The 20709-nt window shown below is 38.2% G+C and overlaps 1 protein-coding gene across 2 annotated transcripts in view; it reads right to left on the minus strand.

The window, feature by feature from the left end:
* Positions 1-1600: 1600 nt before the first annotated feature.
* Positions 1601-20709, minus strand: part of LARS1 (leucyl-tRNA synthetase 1) — a 71393-nt gene continuing 52284 nt past the window's right edge. For both annotated transcript variants that reach the window (XM_077773040.1, XM_077773041.1), the window contains exons 25-32: positions 20135-20275; positions 18967-19107; positions 18606-18716; positions 14969-15079; positions 12587-12691; positions 10262-10357; positions 6844-6976; positions 1601-1989 (exon numbers count right to left, since the gene is read on the minus strand). In XM_077773040.1, coding sequence (XP_077629166.1) covers positions 1784-1989; positions 6844-6976; positions 10262-10357; positions 12587-12691; positions 14969-15079; positions 18606-18716; positions 18967-19107; positions 20135-20275 — 1044 coding nt within the window. In that variant the 3' untranslated portion in view covers positions 1601-1783. The remainder of the gene's footprint in view (positions 1990-6843; positions 6977-10261; positions 10358-12586; positions 12692-14968; positions 15080-18605; positions 18717-18966; positions 19108-20134; positions 20276-20709) is intronic.

Raw genomic sequence — 20709 nt, forward strand, 5'->3', positions numbered from 1 at the left:
TGTTGCAAAATAAAGAAGCTCAGTAAAATCTCTTGACATAACCTGAAAATTAGAATTCTGATTCCTTAGGGTTATCAGAATTGGTCTCTGCACAAACTGAACCCTTCAAGAAATGGAAATGTTTTTCTCCAATGTCATTTAATACCTAATATTTTTTCCTCATATGAAGAGGAATGGCACAGACCATATCAAATGACATTCTAGCAAGAGTAAAAAAAATAAATTTGCAGTACAGTGGGTATGATCTTTAAACACAATTGGACTCAAGACAAATTTGATAAATGAAGATTTCTGGGGGGAAAAATGCCTAAATTTAGGGGCACCTGTATGGCTCAGTCAGTTAAACGCCCGACTCTTGATTATCAGCTCAAGTGTTGATCACAGGGTTGTGAGTTCAAGTCCCACATTGGGCTTCATGCTGGCAATGGAGCCTTATTTAAAAGCATATATACATTAAAACACCTAAATTTAGTACAGGTGGTTATATAAACTGCTTCTGAACTATTACTATTAGCCTTGAAAAAATATTATTGGTGGTTAATCAAATACATTAAAGTTAAAAAATTCTTATAAATACAAGACTATTCTTTATACAAAATACTTAGTAATCATAATTAAGCCAAAATATACTCATGTGTTTTTGTAAATCATCATGAGAGTTCTGTTTTTGTTAAAAGGTAAAACAAGCTGTCGAATTCACTTTTTAAATTTTTTTTAATGTTTTCTTATTTTTTAATGGCTTTTTTAAAAATGTGTTTATTTCTGAGAGAAAAAGACAGTGTGAGCAGGGGAGGGTCAGAAAGAAAGGGAGATACAGAATCTGAAGCAGGCTCCAGGCTCTGAGCTAGCTGTCAGCACAGAGCCTGAGGCGGGGCCCGAACCCACAAACCATGAGATCATGACCTGAGCCGAAGGCAGATGCCTAATCGACTGAGCCACCCAGGCACCCCAATGTTTTACTTATTTTTGAGAGAGAGAGACAGCGTAAGCAGGGGAGGGTCCGAGAGAAAGGGAGACACAGAATCTGAAGACAGGCTCCAGGCTCTGAGCTAGCTGTCAGCACAGAGCCTAACGCGGGGCTCGAACCTATGAACTGTGAGATCATGATCTGAACCAAAGCTGGATTCTTAACGGACTGAGCCACCCAAGTGCCCCAAATTCACTTTTTTCTTTACCTCTGACTCCATAATGGATATAATATGAAAAGTTGCTAAAGTATCCTTCATAAAAGAAACATGTTGACACTTCTGTGTTAATCTGAAGACTAGAAGCTTCTGGGGGCACCTGGGTGGTTCAGTTGGTTAAGTGTCCGACTATGGGGTCTCAGCTCAGATCATTATCTCACAGTTTGTGAGTTCAAACCTCATATCGGGCTTTGTACTAACCGTGTGGAGCCTGTTTGGGATTCTCTCTCTCCCTCTCTCAGCTTCTCCTCCCCCTCCCCACCCTGCCCCTGACCTCTCTCTCAAAATAAATAAATAAACTTAAAAAAGGAAAGACTAGAAGCTTCGGGGAAATAGCAATAATTTGTTAAAAGACCAAAAAATTTAAAAATTTAAAAAATAAGTATGGTACAAACTACTCCTCTCAGAGGTCCCAAGGAGGAAAAAAATTATTTATTAGGTCAAGGAACCCAGGACGACTTGGTGAAATTATGATTACATGCAGAATTTGATCATTAGAAATGAAGTCTATTAAGGTTCAGTCTATGGTTCTCCTAGTCAATCTGTAGACACAGAATAGTCATAACCCCAGAAGCCAGGCTGTATCTCTACGCATAAGTTTAATGAACCAGATAGACAATTGTATCACCAATATCTGCCCCTAGCCCATTTTCAGTGAGATTAATTTTCTTGCTCGTGAGGTCCACGTGGAAAACAGCATGCTCCGAGATGGGGGTCTTCCCAATGTGTTCTTTTCCCAGGACAGGAACTCGCCGAGGCCCCAAAAGCGGATCATCAAATCTCATCAGCTTCACTTTAGAAAGGTCTATAGGAGGGGGGAAAAAATGGATCAATTGAGCATGTAATTATAGTCGCTGACTCAAATCTATGCCTGAACCTGACAATTCTTGTTTTAAACACACTGGTTGTTTATTTAAAAGATAATTTCATGAGATTATTAAATAAGATACAATAGGGGCGCCTGGATGGCTCAGTCGGTTAAGCATCTGACGGTTTATGGGTTCAGGTCATGATCTCACAGTTCATGGGTTCGAGCCCAGCATCGGGCTCTGTGCTGACAGCTAGCTCAGAGCCTGGAGCCTGGTTCAGCTTCTGTGTCTCCCTCTCTCTCTGACCCTCTCCTGCTCATGCTGTCTCTCTCTCTCTCAAAAATAAATAAAACATTAAAAAATAAACAGATAGATAGATAGATAGATAAACAAGACTCCATCTCAGAAAGCCAACCTAAATCTAACATGTCTTCATCCTGTCAGCTTCTACTCAGATCAAAGGTTCAGAGATACAGAGATTCTACGTAACACGTCTCCTGGAATTATAAACCAAGAGGAAGGATGGGGTATATTTTTGAGCATTATCCTGTGTGGTTTCTCAAATCACTTTTTACATGCTTCAATTAACCATTTTTCAAAATATCAATCAGTCTAAAACATAGCTGTCTTCCCTGTCTTGCTTCCTGGAGTACATTAAAACTGCTTTTTTGGAAAGACACTTTGAGAGAAAGAATTACTACTCTAAGAAACAGCATTACCAGTTTCTTGTTTTGCTCAAAGGATGAAAAGTGTATGCGTTACCAAGCTGATGAGAGACAAGGAGAGACAGGGAAGGATGGGGGAAAGGGCACTACTTTGGGAGTGTTGAGCTTCTGGATGAGCTCCAGCGCTGCCCTGATTCAGATTTTCCTGATCTGCTCTTGTGCAAGCTGATAAGATGGCTCCTGGCAAAGAAAGCACTTGTCCCTTGAACAAATTTATGATCCAAAAACCCTGCCAACAACTGAGCCTGAAAATAAAAATTTATTTCAGCAATTCTGAGATGTCCCAACATCAAATGCTTTTCTTTTATACAGTGGAAAAACATCACAAAGGACTACAGAGGCTGATTGTGCGTTTATATCTCATTCTAAGTGTAGCATGGCTAGTTATACTTAACCCGATCGACAGAAAGAGAAGATATTTTCTGATTTACTTCCCACCCCTTACTAAAGCAGATTGCTAGGTGGTCTGTGAGCTACACTCCCTCATGTTGCCTTGAAGAGTATAAAGCTTAGCATGAGAGGGATCAGAGATAAAAGCAGACACTAATGCAGCTGGTGACTATGCCAGGAGTACAAGTTATCCAGGCATTATGTTCTCTTTGGGAGACAAAGACTGAAAGATGGCAAATTTAGCACAGGGATACTGACGCTTACGAACAATCACCTGAGACTACCATGAACGCAAACCCTGCCTGGAGTCCTATCGGGGGGAGAGAGTACAATTCATCTCAACAGCTATTACAATTCAACATGCACACTGATACGAAACATTTTGCTATGGAAGCAGTGACAAGTCCTACCAGCGGATTTTATGCATGAGGCATAAAATACATAAAATACTGAGGATCTACACCCCCACCTCTCGCTCTTTCCCTCTCCCCATCCCTGTCCTTCTCTATCCTTCTCTCTCTTTCTCTCCCTTATTCTCTGAAACAGGCCTCCCCTATCAGTCCAAGCAATTCTGAATCAAACTATTTCAAAGAAGTCTTAATACTCAATCCGGCATCTAAGTGACAAAACAGTATTTGCTTTGATGTTTCACCATGCAGCTCATTACTGCCAATAATTCTTGGAGCGGTTTTACTATCTTTTCTTCTCCCAGACCTCTCGTCACTGAAAATGTAGAAATTTAAGTCTGCAACTACACAAGAATTAAGGCACTTAGAGAAAAGATGAGAGTGACTGAAAGTCTCTAGGGGCTGATAATGTGAAATGGAGCCTTTCACCTCCATGGTATCAGTTCATGCACGGCATGGGCTGAGAGTGATTGATTTAAAGTCATTATCATCAAATAGTTGCTCAGTGGCCTTTGTGGACAGAAATGATGGTTTTACTCCAGTTCTTCCCGGACCTAGATCATAATCACCCTCAATGCAATTGGCACTAATTGGACAACTTACTGGCTATGCAGCAAACAGACTGAGAAATATGTTATTGAATTTCACTCCCTTCCCATCTCATACACTCAATATACTCAGCCCCCTTGGGTATCAAAGCATCCTGAAGGCTTTTGGAAAAGTCTCAAAGGTAGAGCTCTTCTGCAGATACTTGAAGAAGCATCCATTTCAAACTCCACCATAACGTTTCTATCCGTTTTCAAAAATTCACGGCAGCTATGAACATCAAACTTAAAATACTTTATTATAATACTATTCACAGCCAGTATGACAAAGGATGTAAGAATCATGCCAAAGGCCCAGCGAGAAAAGGCAAGATACAGGAAACACGTTTTAGTACAATGCTGAAGAGCCCAGTCAGCGCTGTATCTAAGCATATTTTAAAGGGAAGCAATTTTGACATTACAAAATACAATTTTCAGTAGAGGAATACATCCTCTCACATTCTACAATTTTAGAGTAATCCCATCCAGTGGGTCCCCACAGCTATTTTCTTTAAAAGCCACCTATTGTTCTTCAAAAATAAGAGTTCTGCCTTTCCCAAAACCTTCTCGGGACCAAATATATGCGACACAAAACAGCCAAGTGGAAGGCCACAAGATGGCTCCCAGGACGTTTAGATTCCACAGTTTTCAAGTTATGCATTTTGCAGACTGTAAGTTCAAAGGAAGGCACTACCTGGTTTACTGAGGGAACGTGATAAATGTAACAACATGAATGGTCCCTGACATTTTGCCAACCAAAATAAGCCACCTCTTCACTGCTATAGGATCCCACTTACACAAGGTACCTAGAACAGTCTAATACAAAGAGACAGGAAAGCAATGGTGACCAAGAACTAGAGGGAGGTAGACTGGGGAGTTCCTGTTTAACAGCTACAGGGTTTCAGTGTGGGATGATGAAAAAGTTCTGAAAATGAATAGTGCGATGGTTGCATAACAGTGTAAATGAACTTGATGCCACTGAACTGTAGGTTCAAAAAGCACAAAAACAGCCAATCTTATGTTACGTATATTTTACCACGATTTTTTCAAATATTTACAGATGAAAACCCCGTCGCCCTAACACTGCTGCTATACAGGGAGACATTAGTGTTTCCCTCCTGCTGGCACACCCTTTCCCTCACCCTCTTGGATGTAACTTCCATGGTCCCATCCAAACAGTATTTTCTCTGTAAATTCCTCCCTGATCACCACAGCTGAAAAAAATCTCATTTTTTTCTATGCTATAAACTTTATCTACACCTCCGTTACGGTATGCAGCAGCTCGTCCTTAGGTTATGATCATATACTTGAATAGCTTCGCACCTTGCTCCTTCACTAGATGCAGCCGCCTAATGAACAGTACACTGCAGACTGCCCAAAGCCTCAGGTACATACACACGCATCTCTACATGTATACTGCATACACTCCGATAGTCTCTTAAGAAATGTCCACAGGAGATGCACAAATGATCTCAAGAGAACCAAAAATACCTGTAGAATGAATTCCAAAGGGCTATTTTAAATCTTCTATGTTAATGTGATATTGCTGACCTGAATAGAGTTCCATAAATTAGGTAACCGTCTTGGATTTCTAAATCTTTTCAGAAAATTCCTATACTGATAGAATGTACCCCAATCAACTCTTGATTGCCATCAAGAAGAGAGTGAGAATGCAAAATAGGCAATCTCAAGATTAATTTGTCTTTGTAATTTATAAGAAAAATAATGGAGAGATACACTAACCCCCTTCTCACTCTGATCAACCTGAAACCTGGCTGAATGATATAAAAAGAAGCTATAAATTATTATATTAAATCTAATCATGGAAGATCTAGACTTAATCTTGGTAAGAAATTAAGATTATTTACTATTTTAACTGGAAGCATATTGTGTAGTAAAGAGAATACAAGCTTTGGAGTCAAACAGACCTGAGTTTGGATTCCAGCTCCAGGATTTACTACCTTAATGAAATTTGCAAGTTATTTAGTTAGCCTTTCTGACCTCCATTTCATCATCTGTAAAAAGGGAATAATAAGACCCTCTACATTCTAGGGCAGTAAAAGGATTATGGCTAATACATGGCAGATACTCAATAAGTTTTACTCTGTGTCTCTTCCTTCTCTAGGAACAGACCTAGAAAGGTTAATTTGAAATATTAAGTGTATGTGCACACACTTTCAGTCTGAAAACCTTTAAAAGACAGAAATTGCTGGCTACAGTTTTAAAGCTACATGGGAGTCTTGGAAATACATCTAATCCAACTGTCTTCATTTTACTAAAAAAGAGATGAGTTTAGAGTTCAAGTGACATGGCCAAGTCACCAAGCTGCACAGCCACAACATCCCAAAGAGAATATAGGCTTCCCAGTTTTGAGTCCAATACTCTTTCCATAACATGGCACCACTGTCCCTTAGTAGACCAGTTGCTCTTCCTTCTCCCCTCTGCTTAGAACTCATCATGTACAGCATCACCCGGGTGGCTCAGTCGGTTAAGCGTCTGACTTCGGCTCAGGTCATGATTTCGCAATTTGTGGGTTTGGAGCCTTGCAATGGGCTTTGTGCTGACAGCTCAGAGCCTGGAGCCTGCTTCAGATTCTGTGTCTCCCTCTCTCTCTCTCTGTCCCTTTCCCTACTCATGCGCATGCGCTCTCTCTGTGTCAAATAAACAAACATTAAAAAACCTCTTAAAAAAAAACTCATGTCTGCAAACTACTGTCAAATGTACATTTCAGAGAAACCATTTACCTTTGATTCCTCGGTCCATTTTCATTAAACGCCTGATTATGGAATCACAGTTATCTCCTTGCCTGATTTCAATTTTGGTTGAGAAGTGGCCACTGGATGGCTGGGGATTCACCAAGGAAACTGACACACCTGGCTAAGAAAACAAAGAGAAAATGATTATTTCACAAAATCAAACTTGAATACTGCTGAGAGAGGGAAAATCTCTATAAAATTTTTAAGGCTCAATGAAAAATTTAATTCTTGTAGTCTAATATCAAGACCAAGGTATACTCAAATATGAAATAAAAGGTGTACAAAAGCTTATGCTTACAACCAAATGCCGAGATGAAAATGGCTATGACTATATACATATCAAGACTGATGATGGATAACAACAGTAACTGTATTTTCTCTTCTTTAACTCCTATCATTTACTGAATTTCTACTATATACCAGGCACTGTACTAAGCATTTTATAGACATGATTCTTACAACCTGTAGTTCTTTAAAACCTCTTTTCACAGATGAGAAGCTGAGAATCAGAAACATTAACAAAGTATTCCAAGGTTACGTAGTTAGTAAAAAGCAGAGCCAGGATTAAACCCCATCTTATGCCATACTATTTCCCACATTATATAAGTATATAGTCAAAGACTTTGCTCCTTATTTTAAGCGGAAAAAGTTAACTGAGTCTTATGAAAAACTTAAAGACATAATAGCTTAAGAGAATGCTTGAAAGTAGCTTGACAGAAACATATTTGTAAAGGGAACTCTATTTCATGCACCTATCCATGGGCCAAAGGACTACACTTTAAAAATCTACAGTAGGGGCACCTGGGTGGCTCAGTCAGTTAAGCATAAAACTTTGGCTCAGGTCATAATCTCATGGTTCATGGGTACGAGCCCCAGGTCAGGCTCTTCACTGATGGTGCAGAGCCTGCTTGTGGAGTCTTTCTCTCTCCCTCTCTCTTGGCCCCTCCTCTGCTCCCTCTCTCTCAAAATAAATTTTAAAACTTTAAAATAAATAAATAAACAGCCACCATATTTAAATGTAATGAGGGTATTCATAATACAATACATTTAGGAAGCATCCATGATCATGATCACCTCATTCCTTCAAAATAGGCCTTTTCTCTTTGTTGCATTTTCAATTAAATGTGGTAAAAGTATCAGGATACTTGTAAGTAACCGGATACTTATCAAGAAAAGTATGGCATTTGGGACACCTGGTTGGCTCACTTGGTTAAGTGTCTGACTTCAGCCCAGGTCACCATCTCACAGTTTGTGGGTTCGATCCCCGTGTTGGTCTCTGTGCTGACAGCTCAGAGCCTGGAGCCTGCTTTGGATTCTGTGTCTCCCTCTCTCTCTGTCCCTCCCCTGCTCACATTCGGACTCTCTCCCTCTCTCAAAACTAAACATTTAAAAAAAATTTTTTTAATGGGCAGAAGACATGAACAGACATTCTCCAAAGAAGATGGATAGACAGCCAACAGACACATGAAAAGATGCTCAACATCACTCATCATCAGGAAAATGCAAATAAAAACTACAATGAGGTATCACCTCACACTTGTCAGAATGGCTAAAAATTAACAACACAAAAAACAACAGGTGTTGGCAAGGACATGGAGAAAAAGGAACTCTCATGCGCTGTTGGCGGGAATGCAAACTGTTGCAGTCACTCTGGAAGACAACATGGAAGTTCCTAAAAAAGTTAAAAATAGAACTACCATATGATCCAGTAATTCCACTACTGGGTATTTACACAAAGAATAGGCAAACACTAACTCAACTGGATACATGCACCCCTATGTTTATTCAGCATTATTTATAATAGCTAAATTATGGAAGCACAAGTGTCCCATCAATTAATGAATATAAAGAAGATGTGGTGTATCTGTATGTGTGTGTGTGTGTGTGTAAAAATATGAACATATATATATATATATATAATGGACATACATACATACATATATATATATGTATGTATGTCCATTATATATATATATATATATATAATGGACTATTACTCAGCCCTAAAAAAAAAACATGAAATTTTGCCATTTGCAACATGAGTAGATCTAGGGATTATAATGCTAAATGAAATAAGTCAGTCAGAGAAAGAGAAATACCATACTGATTTCACTCACATGTGGAATTTAAGAAACAAAATAAATGAACAAAGCAAAAAGAGACAAATCCCAAAACAGACTCTTAACTATGTAGAACAAACTGATGGTCACCAGAGGGGAGTTGGGTGGGAGGTGATGGGTGAAACAGGTGAAGGGGATTAAGAGTACATTTATCATGACAAGCACCAACTTGTCATGTATAGAAATACTGAATCACCATATTGTACACCTGAAACTAGTTATCACAGTGTACATTACTTAGACTTAAATTAAAAAAAGTTAAAAAAATCAGGTTTTGAAAATCATATTTTGAAGGGGCACATGCACCCCAATGTTTCTAGCACCGATATCAACAATAGCCAAAGTATGGAAAGAGCCCAAATGTCCATCAACAGATGAATGGATAAAGATGTGGTCTGGGGGCACCTGGGTGGCTCAGTCAGTTACACGTCTGACTTCGGCTCAGGTCATGATCTCACGGTTCATGGGTTCGAGCCCCGCATCGGGCTCTGTGCTGACTGCCAGCTCAGAGCCTGGAACCTGTTTCGGATTCTGTGTCTCCCTCTCTCTCTGACCCTCCCCTGCTCACGCTGTCTCTCTCTCTCTCAGAAATAAATAAAAACACTAAAAAATTAAAAAAAAAAAAAAGATGTGGTCTATATATATGTGAATATATACACAATGGAGTATTACTCGGCAATCAAATGAAATCTTGCCATTTGCAACTATGTGGGTGGAACTAGAGGGTGTTATGCTAAGCGAAATTAGTCAAAGAAAGACAAATATGACTTCACTCATATGAGGGTTTTAAGATACAAAACAGATGAACATAAGGGAAGGGAAGCAAAAATAATATAAAAACAGGGAAGGGGATAAAACATAAGAGACTCTTAAATACAGAGAACAAACAGGGTTGCTGGAGGGGCTGTGGGGGGTGGGGGGATGGGCTAAATGGGCAACAGGCATTAAGGAATCTACTTCTGAAATCACTGTTGAATTATATGCTAACTAACTTGGATATAAATTTTAAAAACAATTAATTAATTTAATAAAAATCATATTTTGGTTTTTAAACCACACATAACATCTGATGCCAACCATAAGAGCAGAGGAAAGGAAAGTGAGCATAGCGTCAACCAGGGAATGAGAAGGGTTCATTTCTAACAAACTGTAGCCTAGACCAAAGCAATCACTTCACATCTCTGCACCGCACTTCCTTCCATTTTTAAATGGTGAGCTTGGACACAATATGTAAGGTCTCATCCAGCTCTAAAATACAGTGATTCAGTGAGATCATTTCAACTTACTTCTGTTCTAAAAACATTAAGTGGTTTCCCAGGACAGCAGTCTTCCTTGATTTTATCTTCTGCTTCAGAGGCAAACTTGATTTCTATGTGTTCTAGCTAAATAGAAGGAGGGAAAATGAAAGTCATTAGTATCACTTAATATGACTGAAATTAATCATCACCTCATTTCACACATAGAAGAAAACTAGCTTCTCCACTTAACATGAAATGGTCTGTGTATTCCTCAGGAAGCCAGCCACGCACAGGACAGGACTGAGAGAGCACTTTGAAACTCAGGATCAAGTGCCCCCACAGCATAACATTGTTTGAAAAGCAAAAGACTATGGAATGCCTGGGTCGCTCAGTCAGTTAAATGTCTGATTTCAGCCCAAGTCGTGATCTCACAGCTCCTGAGTTTGAGCCCTGCGTCCAGCTCTGTGCTGACAGCTTAGAGCCTGGAGCCTGCTTGGGATTTGTCTCCCTTTCTCTCTGCACCTCCTCTATTTGCACTCTGTCTCTCTCTAAAATAAACAAACATTTTAAAAAAAGAAAAGCAAAAGACTAAATCATTTAAATGTCCAACAAAAAGATTTTTTTCATAAGAACATGGTAAGTGCAATTTTATTAATTTCCAAATAAGCATTAAATGAAATCTATAATCAATTATTTAACTCTTCTTAAATGTCTCATGGTATTATTCTTTACATAGTCCTGTTTACCATTTTCTACAATGAAATCTAGCATCTATCTGCTATATAAGAGAAAATGAAAATCAGCAAAAACGACTTCCACTTAAATAAATGGAAAAACTCAGAAATGTAGTCTATTGTATATGCCTGAATATATGATGACCCTCATATAAGGTGTCCCCATTGACCCAATGAAAACAATCCAAGAACTTTTTTGATATATGAACATTTAGAAATATACACAAATTAAATGACTACCATTATTTATCAATTTTAACTCATTTATAATTTTATGACAAAGTGTTCATTTAGAAATAACTTTATTACCATATTTCATAGAACAATTTCATTCAAAATCTAAACTTGCATTTTTTAACTCAAGGGTCGTTGTTATCACTAGAACCACTTTTCTGAGTCCTCTAACACAGTTTCCTAGAGCAAATTATCTTTCCTTCTGCCTAACTTGTCGGAGAGAGAGCATTTTTAGAATCTATATAGTAAAGTGGGGCAGAGAGGTGAAATGTCCTCAGAGAGAGAGGAACTCCTGATTACATGAAAGCTATTAGTAATGTTTTACTTCTTGAGTTGAGTGGTAGATTCATGGATATTCATTACATTATTAATTTTAAAACAATACTGGGGCACCTGGGTGGCTCAGCTGGTTAAGCGTCTGATTTCGGATCAGGTATGATCTTGTGGTTCACGGGTTCAAGTCCCACATCAGGCTCTGTGCTGACAGCTCAGAGCCTGGAGCCTGCTTTGGATTCTGTTTCTCCCTCTCTCTCTCTGCCTCTCCCCCGCTTCTGCTCTGTCTCTCTCTCTCAAAAATAATTGAAAACATTAAAAGAAAATTAAAAAACAAAAAAATTTAAACAATAAAAAACAGGGCCAGGCATGGACCTTGATACTATCTCATGAACAAAGGATTCTAATTAAGCCAATACTGTAAATCAGAGTTCTCAATGGGAGGTGGAAAAAAAAGAAGCAATTCAGAGTGCCCCATAATATGAGAGATCTTGAAAGCATTTAAATATAAGGTCTCCCCTCATTTTTTTAAGAAGGATTTTGAGAGGAAAACCCAGGCACATATAGTTAGTATTTTATGTATAAATGGGTTGAGGCTCAGTCAGTTGAGCGAATGACTCTTGATTTCAGCTTGAGTAGTGATCCTGGGGTCGTGGGGTCAACCTACACTGTGCTCTGCAGTGAGTGTGGAGCCTGCTTCAGATTCTCTCTATCCCTGCTTCGGATTCTGTGTCTCCCCCAATCTCTTCCCCTCCCATGCTCATGTTCTGTCTCTGTCTCTCAATAATAAATAAGTGTTTAAAAAAAAAAAAAAGACCAGTGTTTAAAAAAAACTAGATTCTCTCTCTCTCTCTCCCTCTGCTTCTCCCCAACTCTTGCTCTCTTTCTCTCTCTCAAATAAATAAATAATAAAGTAACTGATAAACTGAATAAGATCACAATCATTTTTTTTTAATTCCTGCAACTTCTATACCCATCCATTCTCTTTCCCTCCAAAAACATTGCTGACAGGTATATTTGGCAAAGGTAATAAACACAGAAGATGTTTATAAAAAAGTTATATTATAAAACAAAGGAAGTGGATTATATTTACTACAGTTAGCTAGCTATTACAATCCCTGGCCCCATTTACCTCAAGGGAGTTGGTCAGGTAGACTATATTCTCCATTAGCACTGCCTGTTCATCAAACTCTAACTGCAAATCCAGAACACAAGGTCCCACCTTCTCCAGGTTTTCCTAAGAGCCAAAACAGTTTCGAAAAACAAAAACCACATTAAGAATACGTTGAAAAGAATACATTTCCTCCAAAGCAATCATTCTTCTCTCAACTGATAAAATCTTCAAATATGAACAGTTGAAGGAAAGGCCTTGGACTCATGGTTTCCCTTATCTATGTTTGCTCGTTAATGAAATTATTGGCTCAGAATAATTATCAGTTGAAGCATGATAAGACTAAGGCAACACCGAAAAGCCTGAAGGGACAAGGTTTTCAGATTTATAAAAGAAATAGAATTTTATCACTGTTTATTTAGAATGACTTAATATGCTAGCCCAAAGAATTCACTTTGACAAGGAATCAAAGAAATGTGTGGAAATATCCCTTCAGGTAACCAAAAAGAAAAAAGAAAAAGTCTTTTTTTTAATTTTCTAAGACAATATATCTTTAAACTTGGTTCAGAGAACAGTGAATTAATAATAAAAAATTTCTACAAGTTAAAAAAAATTAGGTCATAATGGTACTGAGATAATCCTATAGCACATGAAAAACAATTTATTCTTGCTTGAACAATATATTCTTGAACATGAAACAAAATATTTGCCACTCAAAATGTAACCTTCGAGATCCAAACTCATCTGCACAAGTATAGCTAACCGCATAGAACACGTGGCACTAACTGAACAGGACCTGACAAGATTCCTAATACTGCTTTCATTTACTATCCAACTTGTTTCTTGTCCTGTGAAAGTGCTAGAAGCCATTTTCTTACTCTCAGATTTACAAAACGCTTTTTGAAGAAGTTTCAAACCACTTATTTGCCTGGCACATCCCCAATTTTACTGAAAAAAATATCACTACTGACACAATCTAACACTGGTTTTGTAAAAAACCAACTCTTAGATCTAGTATCCTATAACTACAGAACTTGTTAAATCAATTTCACTGGATTCTGTAAGGCACAACATGAAACTTAATTACCTGTGCAATCAATAATGAAATAGTTTGTTGGATCCATGTATTGACAATAGATCTGGCATTTCAACCAGTGACACTAGCTACAGAGGGAACCAATGAATTAGGAGCATATCAGCAGTTATAACTTGATTGGTGTAGGTCAATTCAAAATTCTATATTATTTCTCAAACTTCAAAGACCATAAGGCTCAGAGAGTTGATTCTGGTCTAGGAGAATGAAAAGGCTTTCCTAAGAATACAAATCTACTCCAATACAGGACAAGCTAAATCTTTTGGTCTCCATCAGGCAGGCATCTGTAGCCTAGAAGATTAAAGAATTAACCTAAGCTATAAGAAAAACCACCATGTTCCAAGCAGGCTGAAATATACTAATTTACATTAAAAAAAATTTACTGGGCCTACTTTTTGACAGAGAGTATTAGAGTGTGTTAAGTATATTATTTCATTTATTCCTCACACCACTCCTAAAATGTAGGTTTTATTAATTTCCTCATTTTACAGATGAAAAACCATGTGGCCCAAAGAATTTAAGTGATTTATCTAAGGTCTCAAAACTAAGAAATGATGGACAAAAAGGATTTGGACCAAGATCTGTCTGATCCCAGAGCCTGAGATCTTAAGCAACATACAGCCATCTTTCAGTTTCTTTTTAAGAAATGCAAAACATCAGTTATTTCTCTGAAGGAAGCTAAGAGCCTAATGCAATGATTCTCAATGGGAGAGGTGGGGGGTGGGAACATATTATGTCCCCAAGAGACATTTGTCAATGTCTGGAGACATTTTGGGGTCAAAACTTGAGCAGGTGAGGAGGATGTTCTACTGGCATCTAGTGGGTAGAAGCCCAAACTACTGCTAAACATCCTATAATGAGCAGGACAGCCTCCCACAACAGAGAACTATCAGCCCACAGTATGAACAGAACCATTGTTGATCTAACCACTATAAACAATGTTTATCTTCTTAAGTAAAACCTATGCAAATGTACTATCTTGGTTCCAGCAACAGGAGCTAACAAAAACACCCTAATGTAAAAGCCAAAAAGAATATGGCTCTGCCCCTAAGCAGAAAAGAAGGTAGGACACAAGAGAATCATTGAGTGCAGCAACTCAAAACCAGTTTTTCTTCCACAACGCATATTTTCACATACTCAGCAATTGTACAGATAAACCCCCAAGATGGTCGCTCATTTGTTAAAACCACTGATTAAAAAGTGCTATTTTAGCAGATTTCCTGGGAGAGACTATACTCAAAGTTTCCCCCTTGCTTCTACCATCTAACCATTACTCACACAGTCACTGCCGCACGAGGTCCACAACTTACCTTAATCATGGCAACAAATGGCATCACTTTCTTCATATATTTCTTTAATTCTGGCAAACTGCCCAGTTCACTAGCAATGGTTTTGTTATCAGGCAATTTTCCACTGTTGGCCTAAAAAACATAAATTGGGAGGAAAGTGGAGAAAAATATTTTATAAAAAACACAAAATAGTACACATGGAGGAAGTCGACCATAGAATGGTGGCCTCTACTAGTCTGCGAGAAAACAGCAGAAAATTGTGCAGCCCCAAGCATCATGGGAAAGTTGAACATTAATGTATAATACAGAAGGGAGTCTCCTATTCCCTCTAAATGTAAAGGATATATGTTTTTTAGGGCAGCAAAGAAAATAGGTGCATCCTCTTAAACATTTAATTTTTCCTTACACTGAGAACATCTCCATGATTATAACATTAGATCTTATCTGGTGAGAAAAGAAAATAGTCTTATAAAGGTCTTGTCCCCAAACCTGTAAAAACATTTCATTAGTCATATCAAAATGAAAACTGCACAACTATTATACAAGATTTATATAATGTCTGCTTTTCAACACTCTTCCCTATAAACTGTTACCACAAATGTGAAAAAAATAAAAGCCTTAGCTACCAACTTGTTAAAAATAGTATCATTTGGAAGCGCCTGGGTGGCTCAGGCAGTTACCAGTCTCACTCTGGATTTTGGCTCAGGTCATGATCTGTCATGAGTTCGAGCCCTGAATCTGGCTCTGCACTGACAGCACAGAGCCTGCTTGGGATTCTGTCTTCCTCTTTCTCTGCCCCTCTCGTACCTGCACACTCCCATGCTTGTTCTGTCTCTCTCTCTCTCTTAAATAAACTTAAAAATTGTATCATTCCTATCTACTCACAAATAAATGCCTATATCATATATCATTAATATACACAGAGTCCCAAATGTGCTGCCTGAATTTAATTTCATTTCTGCAAACATAAGTATTCCTTTCCACAGGGTGACAAATGAAGCAAGTGGGTTTTTCAGAATTTTGGGTGACTTATGTTTTCCTTACTCTAAAAGCAAGGCATCAAAACCAAGAGTTGGGAATGAATCTAAGTGAAAAGTAAGGTATAGTAAGATTTCTGATAATCTATTTACTTTCACTTCTAACCTTTACTAAGGCACCGGGGAAAAATAATTTCTCCACTTGTCAATGTGCTGTTCTGAAATACGTATGGAAGAGAAAAGAGGGCAAGAACACTCCTTTCCCTTATGTCACCAAAAAGGTACTATACACAGCATAAGAGCATCCTCCTTTATTATAAAAACTAACATTTAGTTCTTTGGGATGAAAACAAATTTTTTTCAAAAAGCTGACCATTCCAGGGGCGCCTGGGTGGCTCAGTCGGTTAAGCATCCGACTTCGGCTCAGGTCATGATCTCACAATTTGTGGGTTTGAGCCCCACATCGGGCTCTGGGCTGACAGCTCAGAGCCTGTTTCAGATTCTGGGTCTCCCTCTCTCTCTGCCCCTCCCCACTCATTCTCTGTCTCTCAAAACTGAATAAATACTAAAAAAAAAAAAAAAAAAAAAAAAATTAAAAAGCTGACCATTCCAAATAATGCCAAAAGGTGATGCTATTTTGAAACCATATGACATCTAGTCACTGATTACTAAATAAAAATATTAACTTCTCAAAAAACAGCAGTCTTTAATAAAAGATGCATTTTTAAATATCTGGGACATTACATTCTGTGTTTGGTTCTACCACTGCTTCCTTGAAAATGCTGGTATGAATATATAACCCACTGGACACAATTTCATTTCTCTACCTACCAAAGCAGCTTTTACTTTTTTAGTTAGCCTAAGTCAAAATCTGTAAGCAGTTCTAAACACTGCATTCTATTTCCATTACACACAATCAAATGTGAGGTAGCTCTCCATAAAAATAGGCTCACAAGGAGTACAAAAACACTTGCTCTTCTCTTTGCATCAAATTTTAACTTTTAAATGTTTATTTATTATTGAGAGATGGAATATGAGAAGGGATGGGGCAGAGAGAGAGGGAGACACAGAATCCAAAACAGGCTCCCAGGCTCTGAGCTGTCAGCACATAGTCTGACATGGGGCTCGAATTCACGAACCATGAGATCATGAGGTGAGCCAAAGTTGGATGCTTAACCGAATGAGCCACCCAGGCACCCCAAATTTATAAATTTTTAATTATGAAAAGTGCTGAAATACAATCTCAATAAAGTTCTCAAAACTCAAAGCTAAGAATTTTCCCATCATGGGGCGCCTGAGTGGCTTAGTCGGTTGAGCGTCCGACTTTCGCTTAGGTCATGATCTCGCAGTTCCTGGGTTCGAGCCCCGCATTGGGCTCTGCTGACTGCCAGCTCAGAGCCTGGAGCCGGTTTCAGTCTGTGACTCCCTCTCTCTCTGACCGTCCCCTGCTCACGCTGTCTCTCTCTCTCTCTCTCCTAGAAATAAATTAAAAAAAAAAAGAATTTTCCCATCATGTTATCACTTCATGCTTTGGCCAGAATTACTATTTTGTCTCTTCTTCAAATGCACCTTAACAGTTTGTGTCTATCAGTAAGTGTTCTTGGGGCACCCGGGTGGCTCAGTTGGTTAAGCATCCGACCTTGGCTCAGGTCACGATCTCACAGCTCATGGGTTTGAGCCCCCCATTGGGCTTGTGCTGACAGCTCAGAGCCTGCTTCAGATCCTCTGTCTTCCTCTCTCTCTGTCCCTCCCCCACTTGCAAAAATAAACATTAAAAAAAATTTTTTTTAAGTGTTCTTAATAACCTGAGCAAAACTTGCACAACATATACTTAGTTTCTAGTTTTTGAATGTGCAAGAAAGAAGGGAGATGAACTTTTTTCTTAAAGGAAACTTAGAAATAAGTTTAAGTGTTGAGTTTCCTTTAAATAGGACAATTGTAGGGGCGCCTGGGTGGCTTAGTCAGTTAAGCGTCCGACTTTCACTTAGGTCATGGTCTCGCGGTTCATGGGTTCGAGCCCCGCGTCAGGCTCTGTGCTGACTGCCAACTCAGAGCCTGGAGCCTGTTTCAGTCTGTGACTCCCTTTCTCTCTGACCCTCCCCTGCTCACGCTGTCTCTCTCTCTCTCTCCCAGAAATAAATAAAAATAAAAAAAATAAAAATTAAAAAAAAATAGGACAATCATATTTAACAGCTATTTACCTGACAGAGCCAAAAACAACGAGCTCTCTATTTCTACGGATAATTACTAAATTGACCATTTTGTTTTAAATTATTCAAGAGTCAAGCTTCAAATTTTTTTTAAACATAACACGGTTAAGGCTTCATGAATCCTGGTGTTCAAGCCACAATAAACTCAAAAGGCAAACTTTTGAGTCCTTTTGCTTCATAATCCTAACCACGTAGGAGAAAGTCCCATATCTTTTAATTACATATGACTAGATCCAATGTGTTTTTGTACAAAAGTTTCCAAAATGATTTAAAAAAAAAAAAACAAACAGTATCTTTTCCGTCAAGATCCACTTAAACGAGTCAGCAAGGTTAACAAAAAACACTCCATGCCTAAAGATAATTAAACAAAGTCACCCATCTTCCTTCTCCCAGACACTGTCGGCATCCTGCAAAGAAAACAGCACAGGCAGGACACAACCATGAAGGGGAACAGTCTGCGGAGAGCATCACCTCGAAGTAGTTACGGAGCACTGACAGGGTGGTATGTTGCCACGGAGGATAGCTCTTCGCCACGTAGATGGTACAATGTGAAGGCTTCTGAGGTGCTTGCTTGTCAGTCTTCTATAGGGCAAAAGAAAGGGAAAAGAACAGTCAATCACTTTGTATAAACCAAAAAAAGAGAACCCTCTCCCGAAATATACCAATACCACCTCTGATGTCAACAAGCATACACATACCACAAAATGGCTTGAGCAATAAAGAGAGCCTGCCACATGTGAACCATAGTTGTCTTAAGTTTCATCACCAGCAAATGTTACTCAACTAATACTTTTAAAAGAACAATATTAAAAAAAAAAAAAAAAAACTTTACCTTCCCCTTAGCGGGCATCATATAGTTCTTGAGTCGCAACCTAAGGTCGTGTGCTACTTCCATGAGATACTGTGAGGAACGTATCAAGGTTTCATCCACAGGACCCACCAGAGGCCATGAAGCATTCATAATCGAGCCAGGCTTTAGGGGGAAAAAAAAGGACAAAACCAATTCAGTGGGATTAAACTACACAACTATTTTATGGTTCTTGATAACAGATCCATACCAAGGGTACCATCTGTAATTGCGTGCTTGGAGTTCAAACCTGACTACCCATAACACACTTCCACAGCCCCTGATCTAATGTTCCCTAGAATTCAAGCTGTGAAGTCTGACTCTACATTCTTAATTAGCATCCATTTGTACAAGCGTATTAATACCCACACACATATGCTCACTTTCAAAGAAAATTATGTAATGCTAATTTGCCTAAATTTAACCATTATTACATAAATTATACAAACTCTCAGTTTTTATCCTATTAATACATCCAATTTTGAAGGCATGGCTATTCAGGATATATAACATGAGCACATTTTTGCACTGTTCATACATTAGAAAATACAAAGAGCTTGGCTAATAAAGTTGAAAAGGAATTATTAAACCATCCAATCTGTTTATCTGCAAGCTTAGGAGAAATAACTGAATTTATTTTCACAGTAAGTAAGGATGCTAATACAAATGCCTAAATATATGGCCCTATATATGCCAGAAATTTTATATAAAACAAAAATATTAATGCAAAGAGACACTTCTTGCATTGCTAAAAGCTGATCATAACAGTCATTTATATCTCTGTCAGTATGTTCACCTTTTAACAGTTTGAAAAACAGAATTGGTTATACATGTATTCAAATTAAATGTGTCTTTAAAATACATTTAAATGTATTTTAACATTTCCTAACAAGAATTAGGTGATAAACAAAATGCATAGTCTCATGTTTTTAAAATACATACACTGCGTGTATATAATAAAGGCACATATATTATGTATTTGTCTAAACAGAAGGTAGCTTCAGTTTAACTTACTTTAATAGTTATGAGATGATGAGTCCAACATGAGTCTTGAAATATTCTTTTTCAGTCTTTTCCTCTTAAGTAACATTATTCTGTATTTATTTAATAAGGCCAAATCAAAACCGCCCACATCTTAAACTTATACAGGTACCTTTCCCAGGAGTGTCCAGATGTGCTCACACAGATGTGGACAGAATGGAGCCAAGAGAAGTGTCTGAACTTCAATAAAGCGGAACACAAGGTCTCTGTGCATCCCTTCTATGGCCAACTCACGGTATTTATCTTTTGCAGCCTACAAAATTTGAAATTATTTACCATTTTCTCCCCATGCTTCTTTAAGATAAAATTTAAAGAAAAAAATGCAGTACCTCTATTTTAATATTTTTAAGCTTTTAGTCTTTTCAAATTCCATAATGAATTTTCATAAAGGTTTTACTTCTTTTTTTTAAGTAATCTCTACAACCAATGTGGGGTTTGAACCCATGACCCTGAGATCAAGAGTCACAAGCTCAACCAGCCACGCACCCCAGTTTTACTGCATTTTTAACACCTTGCAATTCAATGTGTACCAATCTTTGTCAAAGGATATTACGGTTTTGTATTAATGATTCTCAAGGAAAATTTTTTAAAAATACATTTTTAAAATACTTTAACAGGGGCGCCTGGGTGACTCATTCAGTTGAGCATCCAACTTCAGCTCAGGTCATGATTTCACCATTCATGAGC

Source organism: Crocuta crocuta, unplaced genomic scaffold, assembly GCF_008692635.1.
Source record: "Crocuta crocuta isolate KB4526 unplaced genomic scaffold, BGI_CrCroc_1.0 scaffold107, whole genome shotgun sequence".
NCBI classification, from domain to species: Eukaryota; Metazoa; Chordata; class Mammalia; order Carnivora; family Hyaenidae; genus Crocuta; species Crocuta crocuta.